The sequence below is a fragment of the Protopterus annectens genome, chromosome 10.part0 (assembly GCF_019279795.1).
Source record: "Protopterus annectens isolate FY-2018-M chromosome 10.part0, PAN1.0, whole genome shotgun sequence".
NCBI lineage: Eukaryota > Metazoa > Chordata > Ceratodontiformes > Protopteridae > Protopterus > Protopterus annectens.
In genome coordinates this window covers 1,360,003,775-1,360,018,640 of record NC_056744.1, presented here as the reverse complement: position 1 = coordinate 1,360,018,640, position 14,866 = coordinate 1,360,003,775, and the positions used below count along the sequence as shown (strand labels likewise).

General features: G+C 39.2%; 1 protein-coding gene across 1 annotated transcript in view; it reads right to left on the bottom strand.

Moving 5' to 3' along the window:
• The window catches only part of ZFYVE9 (zinc finger FYVE-type containing 9), a 1,427,803-nt gene that overhangs the window by 221,464 nt on the left and 1,191,473 nt on the right, over positions 1-14,866 (bottom strand). The window contains exon 15 of the mRNA XM_044086014.1: positions 522-687. Coding sequence (XP_043941949.1) covers positions 522-687 — 166 coding nt within the window. The remainder of the gene's footprint in view (positions 1-521; positions 688-14,866) is intronic.

Below are 14,866 nucleotides of genomic sequence, written 5' to 3'. Positions count from 1 at the left end.
TACTGTCACCATCAGTTCTACGACCCTGGGGCGTAACAGAACCAATGGCCTAAGAAGCACCCTGGTTGTCAGTGTAGTTTTCTAACAAAGAAAGATTAATGTGAGAAATAATCAATGGAGGGGTAATGTGTATAGAAGGTCTCCTTTGGCAAAAGGACTGAAGACTGACCTCTATAGTGCCTTCTATATTTTCTGCAGCACTTTAACGAGGAGACTCTTGCAGAAGAGCTGCTCTGCTTTGTTTATTTTACTCTTAACCAAAGCATCTTCCAGCTGCAGTTTCTTTGGCATATTTTACTAAATGCACAAGAACTGTCTTCTCAAAGTAACAGACAGATAAAAGTTTTTTTTTTTTGCAAAATCTATCTTCTCCTGGAAGCATTGCATTGCACCATGGTGAAAACACTGTCAAGGCATTGGTCTTAAGAAACCTTATAGTTAAATCATCATCCCTGAAAAAGTACTTACAGGTTTTGATGTTTAAAAGGACCACAAATTAAAAGTTATAATTCTATACTCACCCTTTGTTAAAGTTTTTGTCATCTTCTACCCAGCGAATGTAAACATGTTCCAGAGCGTCTTCTTCTGCATCACTTTTTCCACACGTCACAGTGAAATCTTTCATTTCTCGCAGTGCTTGTCGTAAGGACTCCATGTTTTCAGCTGTAATCTGAATCATTACACCATCTGCAGAGATGAACAATAAAATGTTGTTTAGACAAACAGCAGAGTTAAGTTATATGTGAAACAGTGCTGGATTTGGGGACAGTCCCACGGTCATTGAAATATCCAGGGTGTAGTGGCAACAAAATGTTCTGCAAAATATGAATAGTAAATTCTATACTGTTAACTTATTAACCCGACTCAAAAAAAAAATAAATAAATAAAGTCAATGTATCAAAACAGATGAAGACCTGCTATGCCTCTCCAAGGTAACTATATATAAGTCTCGGTGACATTAATGACAAGTCCCATCCAAACCATTTAGCAGCGTAGTCCCATAGTATATGCAAAGTCACATTTATGTTTGTTTAAATCAAGCTTCCAATGCATCTACAAAATGTTAAGTGCGATAGCCAGGAGCACCAGTAGAGGTAAGTTCCTTATAATTTAAGAGATTTTTTTTCCTATTACTTCCAACTGCTAGAATTTTAGCGTGGGAGCAGGGAATTTTTATTAAATGGTTTCAGTTACAGGGTTGTGGTAAGTGCGTCATCTCCTGCTTTAGCAGCACTGACATCTAGGAAGACTACAGAGTTGAAATGGAAGTTAACAGAAAGCTCTATACTCCCAACAACTTTCCTTCAAGCTCTCCACAAATTCCTTTATATCTGCCATATCTGATTTCTATACTATACAGCAGTTGTCTAAAAACTAACACCAAATATCCACTGCATACAGAAAAAAAAAGACTATGTAATGGGTCATAAATCATGAACTCCTCTAAATAACCCATAAACTGGAAACCATTCAATAATAATTCCTTGCTTCATATTGTCAGCCATAATTCCACCAAGTGACAGGAAATGCTACAAAATAATCAGTTTCTAAGATTACATATTAATTTGCTTTAAAGAAGCAGGATTAGAAAATATTCGTCTATGCTAATGATGAACAGTACCAGGCACAGGAGATAGAAATGATCTCCTAATTTATAACAAACATACTACTGACCTTCTCACAGTCTTTGTTAGCAATACATACAAATTACAATTTTTAGTGGACAAACACTGACATATACTAAAGGCGGAGAGGAATTTAGCAGGTTTCATATCAGAGAGATGTAGATCCATCTTTAAGAAAGGCAAGACATTGGGTTAACATCCTGAGTTCTTTTAAGAGACACACTGCAAAAAGCAGTGTGCTGACTTGACCTTGGGTACTGCAACAGTTGACCACACTTTGTAAATACATCCTGCAAAATAATGCTTTCTTATCATCAACACCCCTAGTGTATTTCACATCAGATACCTAATAACTTGCAGATGTGAATGATTTACCTGGGAACATGTTTCTGTTGATCTTTCTATGTATGAAAAACATCTAAGATGTTGAAGGAGAGTTTCTGAACATCTTAACAACACAAGTTCCCAAAAAAGCACTAATACATGATTTAAAAACAATTCAAAGCACACAGAGGTACATTTTCTGTACTTTGGTAAAGATAAATCAAGTCTGCATTCAACAAAAAAGATGAAGGAGGAAAAACAGTTTACTTCCCTTGTGCTGTAGCTAAATGGCTTAAATGAACATTATGCTGTTATCTGTTTAAGTTCTGAAACATTTTTTTTCCAACTATACAAGGTTCAGTTATGCTGGTGTTGATTTCTTCCTTAAAGATAATATTTTGCCAGGGCAATAAACTTTTATGAGCCACACAGACTAATCACCATTTGCCATAGCTGAATCTGGAAACAAAGTTATAGAATGTCTCACATTCTCTTACTAATCTTTTCAACTTTTTGACTATTTACAAGGTGAAGGTTGATATATTTTGACTTGAAATACTACAAATCTAACTTTAGGTATTAATATTTTCAATGTATATTCATTTCATACCCACTTTGATTTTTGCTTGTGCTACCAAGGAAAATTATTGCTTGCTATTGTCATATTAGTCCACTAGGGGGCAGGATATATAATGTTTTACTTACTACAGACTCGTATGTAGAGCCATGGTATCGTCAATTGTTTTCAATTGTTTCTAATATTAATTTATTGCACAGAATACTGAAATGTTGAAAAATATACTTTCTTCATTTTTCATATTCCATATTTTATGATTATGTATAAATCTGGATTGCTAGAAAAATATTCTCTGAAAACATTCTTTCAATATTCACACTGGGTTGGTCGCACAACCTGATCCTGAATGTACTTGAAGCTGATTATTTCAGATATTCAAGCAGGAAGCTTTTAATACTGAAACCAGAGCAAAGCAGGTCAACTAAATTAATTACTACTGCTGCTCCTGACTAGTACAGGTCATGTTTTTTCCCTCTTGTTTTAAACAGATTTTAATGAAGGTAACTGGTTTTACGTGTTTATTGGTCTTTGGAGCTGAGTGATTTGGTTTATTTTTTTTATTTACCTTTATATTTTAAGCACACTACCTGCAGGGCCTGAGCACTACAGTTTGCTATTCTTTTCACATTTTGACAAGTGCTGGTAGGCAACCTCTGCATATATTTTTGTGGCATTATGGCACTGGCAAGGGGGCATACTGAAAGAACAAACTTTTGCCCTTGCATAAAAGAACTTAAAAACTTTATCAAATAACCACCACATAGACCCACAGTTTTTTTTAATAAACTTTTACTCTTATGCAGGAAATCTTCCGGACCTGAAATGGCATGACAAGGTGGGATTTGGCTAGTTTTCTTCTGAACTGTGTTATCTGAAGCATTACTAAAACTTTTTTTTTTTCTTAAATGAAAGCATCAGTTTACTGTCTCATCCCATGTTTAAGTTTTTTAACACTGAAACAGGAAAGAACTCCATAAGTCAAGACACTCTCAAAGTTCATTAAAAAAGTACCTCTTCAGTCTTTAATGTTTGAAAAGAATCCTCTCCTCATACTGTTTCCATGGACACACACACACACAGGCATTTCTTCATTTACTACTTAAATATGGAAACTTTTGATCAGTTTATTCAAGATAAGTTGTATATAAGAGTTCAATTAAATATTCAAGGGAAATAAGACAACCTGGTCCTACTGGATACAGAGAAAATGTATTTACTGGCTGCCAAGGAGTAGTTTAAATAGGTTCATAGATGTTTACTAGGCTAATGACCACAAGGGCCTTTTTAAGCTTAGCCATGCTTCCCATATATCTGACAAGTTATGTTACCCTTGACAAGTGTACGCAGGGGCTTGAGAAATGAAGCATTTACAAGCAGGGGCCTGGGAGATGAACCATTTACAGTCTGCCTGTGTCTATTAGAGACACAAGTACCAAACCAGGGATGAATTTCCTGTTCCCCATACAACTGTCCAAGTTGCACTTGAAATGGGTTCGGAAGGAATTCTGCTTCTCATGGATGGGGAGCCTGTTCCAGAGACAGTCTAGTCTCTGGGACACATACCTGTCTCTTCAGCAGGTCCCATTTATATCACAGGCAAGGTTTAAGCCTTTAGAACGAGGAATTCTGGTGCCTTTTGTTTTGCAGATATGCAGAAGGTCCATCAGAGTGGGGTCTGACAATGCCTTGCATGCCAGGCATAGATCTCCCCTCAACAGCCTTTAGGAGACAGAATACAGGGATAAGGCCTTGAGGCGGCCTGCATAGGGCATGTTACTTATGCCCTGTATGCTTTTAGTAACGAACTTCTGTGGACGTTCTAATTGCTGGATACGTCTGGTAAGATACATACCAAAGGGGGCATTCTACTCAATGCTAGGTCTGATAAATGCAGAATAAAGTGGAACAATGGCTTCCATGGACCTAGATGCCATATTTTTTTTATATGTAGAGAGAAACTAAAAACTGACAAAGGTGCACAAGACAGAACAAAATTAAATAGGCGTAGACAAAACTTCCCAGTGAACCACCACAGCTAAAAACATTTATTTAAAAATAAAGACAGAACATAAAAGATGTCCAATGAAAGAGAGCTCTAAATGATTAGCGCTTTCAGCTATTCAGCCTTCTTCAGATCATATACTCCACAGCTCTCCAACTGAAGTTAAATAACAAGTCATTTCCATATACTGCAGGCAACGACTACTCATTAACCAATCTAATGTCAAAGCACCAAATCATGGTTTTTAGAAATAACAAGCCTCCTTTACTCAGCTTACAGTAAGATGTCTGTTCTTTTATACTGGTTTAAGTGGGACCATTGTATTAAGGCCTGGGGGGCGATCAACCCTTAAGTTCACTATCCAACTCACTTCGCACATTTCAGTGCGGTTCTTTACATCTCTGCTCTTTGAGTCTGTGGCTATACAATCTAAAGCTTTAAACATAAAGCTATAATCAGGATAAGATACAATGTGGTCAGCCAGCACATTCTTTAAATCCTTGTGTTTAATATCCCTCAAGTATCGCACAACTCTGTCTTTTAAATGCTGGTCCATTTCCCAATATAGAACACCAAGCATTTCCGACAGGTTGCCAGGTAGACCAAATGCTGGGTATTGCAAGTTGCACTAGCTTTCAGTAGGTAATTAATTCCAGATACAGGGTGCATAAAAAGATTACTGTTGTCTATATAAGGACAGGCTTTACACTTCCCACATTTGACCGTTCCTTTCCTCTGGTGTGTATTTCTCCATTCAAAGCCATCTTTGCCACACAGCAGTCTTTTAATGTTCTTTTTGTTCTTGAAAACAAACCTCAGTTGTTCTTTTACAACAGTGGTTCCCAAACTTTTCGATTCTCGGCTCCCTTGCTGAATCCAAGTTTTCCCAAGGCCCCCCCGGTGGCACACAAAGTGCATATTTCAGGGGTTCCAAAAGTGTGTGCCGCAGTGCCCTGGGGAGCCGTGGCTTCCTCACAGGGGCGCCGCAAACTAATAACCACCGGGCCAGGCATCAGGTAAATGAACGCCTGTATGTGTGTGTGTCTGTCTGCGTGTGTGAGTGAATGCATGCAGGAAAGCAAGAGAGTCTGTGTGTGTGAGAGAGAGACTGGGAGAGTGAGAGCGATGTGTGAGTGAATGCAGGAATGAATGAAGAAGTGGCTGTGTGTGTGTGTGTGTGTGTGAGATCGGGAGAGTGACAGCGATGTGTGAGTGAATGCAGGTATGAATGAGGAAGTGACTGTGTGTGTGTTTGATCGGGAGAGAGAGAGCGATGCATGAGTGAATGCAGGTATGAATGAATGAAGAAGTGGCTGTGTGTGTGTGTGTGTGTGTGTGTGTGTGTGTGTGTGTGTGTGTGTGTGTGTGTGTGTGTGTGTTTGTGTGTGTGTATGTGTATGCACGATCGGGAGAGTGAGAGTGATATGTGAATGAATGAAGGAATAAATGAAGAAGTGGCTGTGTGTGTGTGTGTGAGTGATCGGGAGAGAGAGAGTGCGATGTGTGAGTGAATGCAAGTATGAATGAGGAAGTGACTGTGTGTGTGTTTGATCGGGAGAGAGTAAGAGCGATGTGTGAATGAATGATGCTATGAATGAGGAAGTGACTGTAAGTGTGTTTGATCGGGAGGGAGAGAGAGCAATGTGTGAGTGAATGCAGGTACGAATGAGGAAGTGACTGTGTGTGTGTTTGATCGGGAGAGAGAGAGAGCGAGCGATGTGTGAGTGAATGCAGGTATGAATGAGGGAGTGACTATGACTGCGTTAGAGATCGGAAAAGAGTGAGAGTGATGTGCGTGAGTGAATGCGTGCATGAATTCAAAAGAGAACACACACACACACACACACACACACACACACACACACACACACACACACACACACACACACCCACTTCTTCATTCATTCCTGCATTCATTCACACATCACTCTCAAGTCTCCAGATCTCTCTCACACACACACACACACACACACACACACACACACACACACACACACACACACAGCCACTTCTTCATTCATTCCTGCATTCACTCACACATCGCTCTCACTCTCCCGATCTCTCTCCCACACACACACACACACACACACACACACACACACACACACTTTTGTTTTCATGCACGCAATCACTCACACATGCAGACAGACACACACACACACTCATACAGGCATTCACTTACCTGACGCCCAGCCCGGTGGTTATTAGTTTGCGGCGCCCCTGTGAGGAAGCCGCGGCTCCCCAGGATGCCACGGTGCACACTTTGCAAACCCCTGTCCTACAATATTTTTTACTTTTGCATCTTCTGTCAATACCAGCCAAAACCTTCTGACCACATCACAGATCTTTTGGCTATCCGTACTGTAAGTGAGAATACATTTTAGATCTTGGATCAAGGTCCTTTCTTTAGAGGCAGTGGCCTCAACTCTGGCAGTAGTTTCTCCATTAAAATAGGAACAACCTTTACTGGACCTTATATCCTGTTGTGTACATCTCATAGTAAGATCTCTATTATGGTAACCTCTAGTTCTCAAATGTTTGCATCTTCAGTACAGAGTCTAGATATATGTTGCACTTGATTTTCCATGATGTTTTTGAAAATGTGACCTGGGTGCATACTATTCCTGTGCAAGTAATGGCTCTTCCATGTATCTTTCCTGTGCATTTTCATATGTAGACCTAGCCTAGGATGTAGGGTTACTTTAACATCCAAGAAATCAGTCTCTTCCTTTGAATAAGCTATCTTAAATTCAAGGAAATCCGTGGTGTTTTTCAAATATTCTGCAAACATTTTTATTTATTTATTTACAGTTTGTTTACCAGGATGGTCCATTGAGCCACGAGGAGCCTGTTTTCAATGGAGTCCTGGGGAGAAAAGCTCCAGAGTAAAACAAAAAATATAAAAGTTCAAATTACAAAATACAAATATAGTGACAGAGGTTACAAGATTTAGAAAAATTGCAAAATATGAGAGAATATGCAAATTACATAGTACTAAGTTGCAGTATTGTACATTAGAAGGAGCAGTTAGTATGATGCAAGATAATTTCATTTTTAAGCAAAAACAGTACTTGTACAATCTGATGATTCCTAAAAAAGAAATTTCAAAGTATGAGAGAATTTGAAAACTACAGAGTACTAAGCTGTAGTGTATTGTACATATAAAGGAGAAGTTAGTAAGATGCAGGATAAATTCCGTTTGAGCAAAAACAGTTCTAGTACAATCTGATGATTCCTACCTCTATTGCTAGGAGTTACAGAAACTATAGGTTGGGGGGGGGGGTAGGGAAGCTATGTAGGATGACAGCAAGAACATTCCCACTGTGAAGTTAGGTATGATTGAAGTAATATGGATGGAAGGTGGGAGGGAATTCCATTGGCATGCTAGAGAGAAGGACAGAAGATGTCTGCCTGGTGGACGGGCTGGTTTGTGCAATTCTATAAGGTTTTGGAAGTTAGATCTTAACAACATCTGTTAGGTTGACGCATTTGGAAGGCAGAGGCAAGGGAGGGGCAGAGACAGGGATTAAAAATAATTTTGTGTGCTTCAATAAGCTGAGTACAGGTGAGATAATTGGGTAGTTCAAGCCAGCTCAGTTGGTGTAGGGAAATACAGTGATGGGTAGAGGATCGCTGGCCAGTTACAAATTTTGAAATTTTATAGTAGCAGGAGGAGAGTTTTGACTTGAGGGAAGATTGTACACTAGTAAAAATAGAGGCACCATATAGGAGGGAAGGGATAAGGTAGGTAGTGGTGAGAGCAAGCCTAGTGGAAGAAGAGATGTAGCGGTTGTGGCGATAAGTTTGTTATGTGTTTTTTTGATATTTACTTGTAGATGGCTATCAAACTTTAGCTGATCATCAATGAGGACTCCTAATAGTTTTGCAGTGGGGACTATTTCGAGAGGTGTATTACTTTGGCTATAGATAGAGAATGAACATTTGTCATGGTGGAGGTTTTGGAAGGAGTAAATATCATTAGCCTGGTCTTGGTTGCATTGAGTGCCAGATGGCTGTCTAGCATCCATTGTTCGGTAGAAGAGAAGGTGTCCTGGGTTAATTTTGCCAGAGAGAAGAAGAGGAAGCAGAGCAGACTGTTGTCGAGTCGTCAGCGTATTGGATAAGGTCAGTGTTAGGGATGGCATGGTGAAAGTTGTTTATGAAGATACTGAAGAGAAGGGGGCCTGGAATTGAACCTTGGGGTACACCCATGGGGGTATTTTGGAAGGGAGAAACAGCTTTTTTCCACTTTACAGCTTGTTGCCTGCTAGATAGGTAACTGGTGAACCAGTTGATAGAGGAGTGGAATAGATTTAGTTTAGAGAGTTTAGTGAGGAGAAGGTTATAGGACATGGTGTCAAAGGCCTTTGAAATGTCTAAATGGAAGGTGGACACAATATGGCCGGTGTCGCGAGATTTGTTAACAGTTTCTAAGAAGGAGAGAAGGGCAGTGGTGGTGCTGTGGCCAGGTCAGAATTAATGTTGTGTGGGAGTGAGAAGGTTATTACTTAAGAGGTAGGGTAGAAGTTGTAGGTAGATGCATTTTTCGAGAAGTTTAGAAACGGGATAAGATAGCGATTGGTCGGAAGGTAGGGATGTCACTGTTGTTACCTCCTTTATGGAGTGGTATAATAAAGGCTTTCTTCCAATGCTGGGGGACATGGCACTCTGAGATTGATAAATTTATTAGTATGCAGATAGGGTAGGCAACAGCTTCTGCTGCTATTTTTAGGAAGTAGGAGGGTATCTCGTCGGGGGCATTAGAGCAAGGTTTCATTTTTAGAAGTAATTTTTTTTTTATTACAGAGATGGCGATAGGGTTCATGGACAAGGGAGGAGGTTGGGGGCTGGAGTTAGTAGAAGAAAGAGGGATGTGTGTAGGTGTGTGTGGGGAGGCAGAATTATTGGTGAAGGATAATGTTAGTTTAGCTATGGAATCAATGAAGAATGAGTTGAATTGGGAAGCTAATTCTAAGTCAGACGCATTTGGGTCTGGGCATGGGTTCTCTTTTTTGCCTGGGTTTAGGAGAGAGGAAATCCCATCCCAGAATTTTTTTGGGTTAGTATTATGGTTGGTTTGGAGTGTGGAAAAATAGGCCTTGCGATCAGAGATAATAAGTTTTTTTACCTTATTATGAAGTGTTTTATATTCATTCAGGTCATTGCTAGTTTTAGTTTTATGGTAGTGTTTCCAGGTGTTATCTTGAGCCGCATAGAGAGTAAAGTATTCTTAGTCAGCCATGGGACGGGGTTGCTTTTTGTTCTCCATGTGGCGAAGGAGTCAAGCAAATTTAAGAAAGTTGTATTAAAGGAGGTAACAGCATTATCTAGGGATAGAGTTTTTAGTGGATTCCAGTTTGTTCATTTTAGTGTGTCTGAGAATATGTTGGGTTAACATTTTTTAGGTGCCAAGCTGAGGTATAAGTGTTGGTTAATTGCAGGGATGAGGGAAGCCTATGGGCGAAAGTAGGAAGGTGGTCACCTAGTGGATCTGGAAGGGTACCACTGTTGGTGATATAATGGGGATGTGAAACTAGGATCCAGTCTACAGTGTTCCCAGAAAGGAGGTCTTTAGAAGGTCTGGTTGTTGAGGTAATAAGTTGAGTGAAGTTGTAGAGATTTATGTTTAAAAAGTTGGTTGGAGATTGAATTCTGGCCCAGTTAATGTTAACATCGCCCAAAATTATAGTTTCATTTGTAATACTGGTAGAAAGCCAGAAGAGAATTTATTCAAGGATTGTGACATTGTCTCCAGGAGGGATATAAAGGGTGATAATGCTGATAAATGTATGGTTATTTACTTGAAGAAGGGCTGGAATTAGTTCAGCATTACCAAATTTGGGAATAGGTTTGGAGTATGGGGTGACTAGGAGGGATGAGGAGTAAAGAAGGGCAACACCTCCCCCTTTTTGTATGTTCTGTCTTGTCTAATAATGTAGTAGTTGGGTGGAATCAATTCTAAGTTTTTTACATGTCAAATATCACGTTAGCATATCAAATTCTCTTTCATCTCCTTTCCAAAGGACAAAGATATCGCCCACAAAACAACCATAATGCACCAAATGTTCAAACCAAGGGTTGATAGCATTCAAAATATGATTCTTCTCCCATTGTGCTAAGACTAGATTTGAATGACTATTAGCACAAGGGGTACCCATACTTGCCAAAAACAGTTATTCCCATAAGCAAAAATGTTATTTTCCAGAATTAATTCCAGCAGAGAGCAAATTAGGTCGGAATTAAATCCTGTTTGTACAAGACGCTCTCTAACTGCTTCACTCCATAGCCATTAGGTATAAATGTAAACAGACTATTAACGTCCACGGTTACCAGGATCAAATCTGAAAAATTATCCATATTTTTGGTTTTCACAGAAAAACTTTCTAAAAATCTCCCTATGAACACCATCCACCAACGGTAGGACCTTCTTCAGCTCATTTTCAACATAAATGGATAGTGGTTCAGTTATCCAGCCTCTTCCAGCCACAATCGGTCATAGTGGGGGAAGAAGCATTATTCCAACTTAAGAACAATCAAGATATTGTCATCAAACCAACTGACAAGGGAGGGGCCATAGTGATAATGGACTCCATCTGGTACAGAAATAAGATGCAAGAAATGCTGACAGATGTACATACGTATAGAAATATTAAGAAGCAAGACTTGGATAGGATGATCACAGTATTTCAGAATACTCTTATGGATTTATTAATGGAGAGACAGATATCTAAAGATTTATTTGATTTTTTTGAAATCAAGTATCCAACCATCCCTAGTATCAGTGGTTTACCCAAAATACACAAGACTTTAGATAATCCTCCGCTAAGACCGATTGTGGAAAACTGTGGCTACAGTTAAATAGCAATTCAAGAGCCCCTGATAAGTCAGGTTTCATACTACAGTAGGCATCCTGCGATATTGTCAGGGCCCACTGATGCAGTGTTCTTGGTCTTAGGGAGAGCATTAAGGACCTGTTCCCTAGTGATAGCAGGGGAGTAATATTTGATGGAACTTCTTACGGGAAATTTGAGGGGAAGAGAGGGGTAAAGTTAGAGTAGAAGTTGTCATTTGTACAGTAGGTTTGCTATATCTTCTGGCTCAGTACATTTGGCTCAATTTACAATGTGCTCTCTACAAAACTGTGTATTGCTTTTGAGGTTGAGGACATAGCTAAAGAATGTCTTGTGGCTGTCCTTGGCTTGGAAGGCCAAATTTACCTCAACTTTGGCTTTGACAGACTTTATTTGTCTTCTGAGATGTTTATTTAGTTCAATGAGAGTGCTTTTATCCTGCTGGGTGCTGAACCTCTTAATTTTTGCCATGATTTTCTTCCTTCTGTTATACAGCCTATTGATTTTGTGATTTCACCAGGGTGGCTTGTTTTTTGAGTTAGTTCTGTACTTCTTCCTGGTGGGAACAGCCGCCTCTATGCAGCTATTAACATGCTTATACAGTATTTCTGCGAACAGTTCTGCACAGGCAGCAGTACTCTCAAGGTTTATGGTGGCTCGAAATTTTGCCAGTTATCACTTAAGAGCAGGAACTTAGCCTTAGAGTAGTTCCTAAATATTCCAGAGTTAGCTGGGGTTCCAGGTTTCATTTTTACTTCAAAGGAGACCATTTTGTGGGCTGACCTTACCAGAGAAGGGATGTGCAGCACTCTACCATATTAGTGAGGACCAGATCCAGTATGGTTGTACCCCTGGTTGGTGTATTGCTAATCTGGTCCAGGGAGTTTGTCTTTTCAAAATCCAAGAATCTCTGTGGATGTACATTTGGTAATGTACAGGATTCCCAGTTCATAGTGGGGTAATTAAAATAACCCATGAATATGGTACTGGGTTGAATGGTGACTGTTTCCAATAAGTTTAAATACATGGTATGGGTTTCTTGGGTCATAGAGGGGGACCTACAGCTTGCAAGGAAGTGATACTGGATTTTGCCTGTGGTTATCTGAACATGGAGAAGCTCAAGTGTATTGTCCTGTTTGACCATCCTTCAGGTATATCTATTTTTGATGTAAATTGAGACACATCCACCTTTAGTCACTGTCTGTGTAGTAGCTGGTTTAAGTGTGTGGAAAACAATGTGACCTTGCACTGTCAGTGTGCTCTCCGCGGCTTTAAACAATGTCTCCGTGATTTCACTCAACATCTCTTTCATAGTTAGAAAATAAAAGCCTCTGTCCATATCCACCAAAGTACCACCCTTATCAGCAGGTCTAATTACAACGGTGGAATCCGACCTAAGTTGCTCCAATGCTAATCGTTCATCATAGGACAAATTAACAAAGCCCTTCTTCCTATTATTATCATGCAAAAATTCAAAAATATCATGTTCACACATTTTACCAAACACTTCTAGTACTGATGAATTCTGTATAACAAACAAGCCAGGTTTCCCTAAGTGGTCTATTACTTTTAACTTGGGCACTGTCATTATGCATTACTTTAAGCATTACATTCCTAACAAACAACTTCAAGACAAAAACAGTCTCAGACAAATCAGCTGGTTTTGCTGGAATAAGATAGTCCCTTCTCAAGGACAGACAGTTCAAAACCAGCTAGACACTTGTTTTAAATGTTCCAAACTAATGATTGGTCATAGGTGTCCACATCCTTTTTATTGAATGATATCCCTCCTTGTCTGCTGGTTGCTTGCACTTGGTCCTCCCTCAGTCATAAGAAGGAGAGTAGCTAATACAAAAGGTTTGGTTTTTCTGCAGCTACCCCTACCCATACGGCCAACCAACATAAAGACTGCAGACCGATCTCACTTTGTTGTTTTGGTAACTCATAGTATACTGAAGCAGCTAAAGCCCAACATAACAGAAAGAGCTCTGACTGGGTTTTCTCCAGTTAAAACTCACTAGTTTTATGCTTTACAAACAGATGCCAAGAATTACCTTAACAGTGAAATTATTGAAGTCCATTTCTCAAATACATAACAAATAGGTTACGATCAGACACCCAATCATAATCCTCTGTGTTAGAGCAAAGTCTGTATGTAAGAAACCTGGCTAAGCTAATCTTGCTATAGCCATGTTCTGATGTATGCATTTTGCTGCTGTTATAAAAAATAAATATTGTGTTGTCACACAAGCAGCAATCACCAAAGAACTGTTCAGAAAGCATCTAACAGTTTTAAAAGCTGTAACACAGTTGGCATTGCCACACAAATGGCATTAAGAAGTGAATTGCACTTGTACTGAACAAACAGCTATAAAAGTCATTATCAATCTTGCACTCCCCATAAACCTTTTTTTTTTGTGGTGGGCAATTAAAGTTATTTAAAAAATATAAAATTAATATTAAAAAAGATTATGATTGGATTACAGTAACAAAATATTTCCTCTTGTACACTATTGTAAATATTAAACAATACCATAAATACTACTGATGGTTATGATCAGGTCTCTGATCATAAATTAGATTGTTTCTGATGAGAGACCTGATTATAACCATCAAAAGATGATTTTGTTACTATATTGCTGGTGAGGATGAGGACAGGTATACTTGGCAGCAAAAACTTCCACATTTGAAAGGAATATTTGTAAGATATAGGGAAAAAAAGAAACAAAAGAGTGCTGGCTGAACTACACAGAAGACAGTAAAAGACAAAAGACAGTATAATGAAAGGTACAGAAAGAAATGCTGGAAAGAGGAAATAGGTATAATGGGAGGATGAAACTATACACTGCTGCACTCCCTTTAGGCTATTTGGGTTGTATCTTTCCCCAAGGTACCAGACTTCAAAAGCTCTGACTCCCTCTCAGAATTCTACTCTGACTGCTGTCTAGTCAGCCCTGTGGAGGGAAAATCAGCAATCAGACTGGAAAATGTTTAGCACTTTCTTATCACTTTGTGAAGAAGCAGGGAACTTTAATTGCCCACTAGTGTGCATTACATGTACAGAGTTGAATAATTTGAGTTACTAAGCAAGACATGAACAGTGATTTTGTGGGCGGGATGAAAAAAGGAAGACACACACAAGTCCTTAAAAGGCAGACAATGAGATACAGAACATCTTGCTATTTTGTAAACAAACTATTGATAAGGAGTTGCTTAAATAAACAGACTGATGTAGCTTTATTAGTTATAATGGACAGAAAGCTATGTAAAGACATCGATTAGTAGCTGTTACAGTAAATGACACATCAGTTCTTATACTACCAGTTGATCTATGAGGCCCCCTTGCTCCTTCATTCATGGGAATGTGCACCTAATACCATGATGCAAAATGGCAACTACATGAGTATGCCCAGCCTCAGAGCTTGACAGCTTGCCCATAACCAACAAACACAATTCTTGCAAATTATGAAACCACAATGAAGATTTG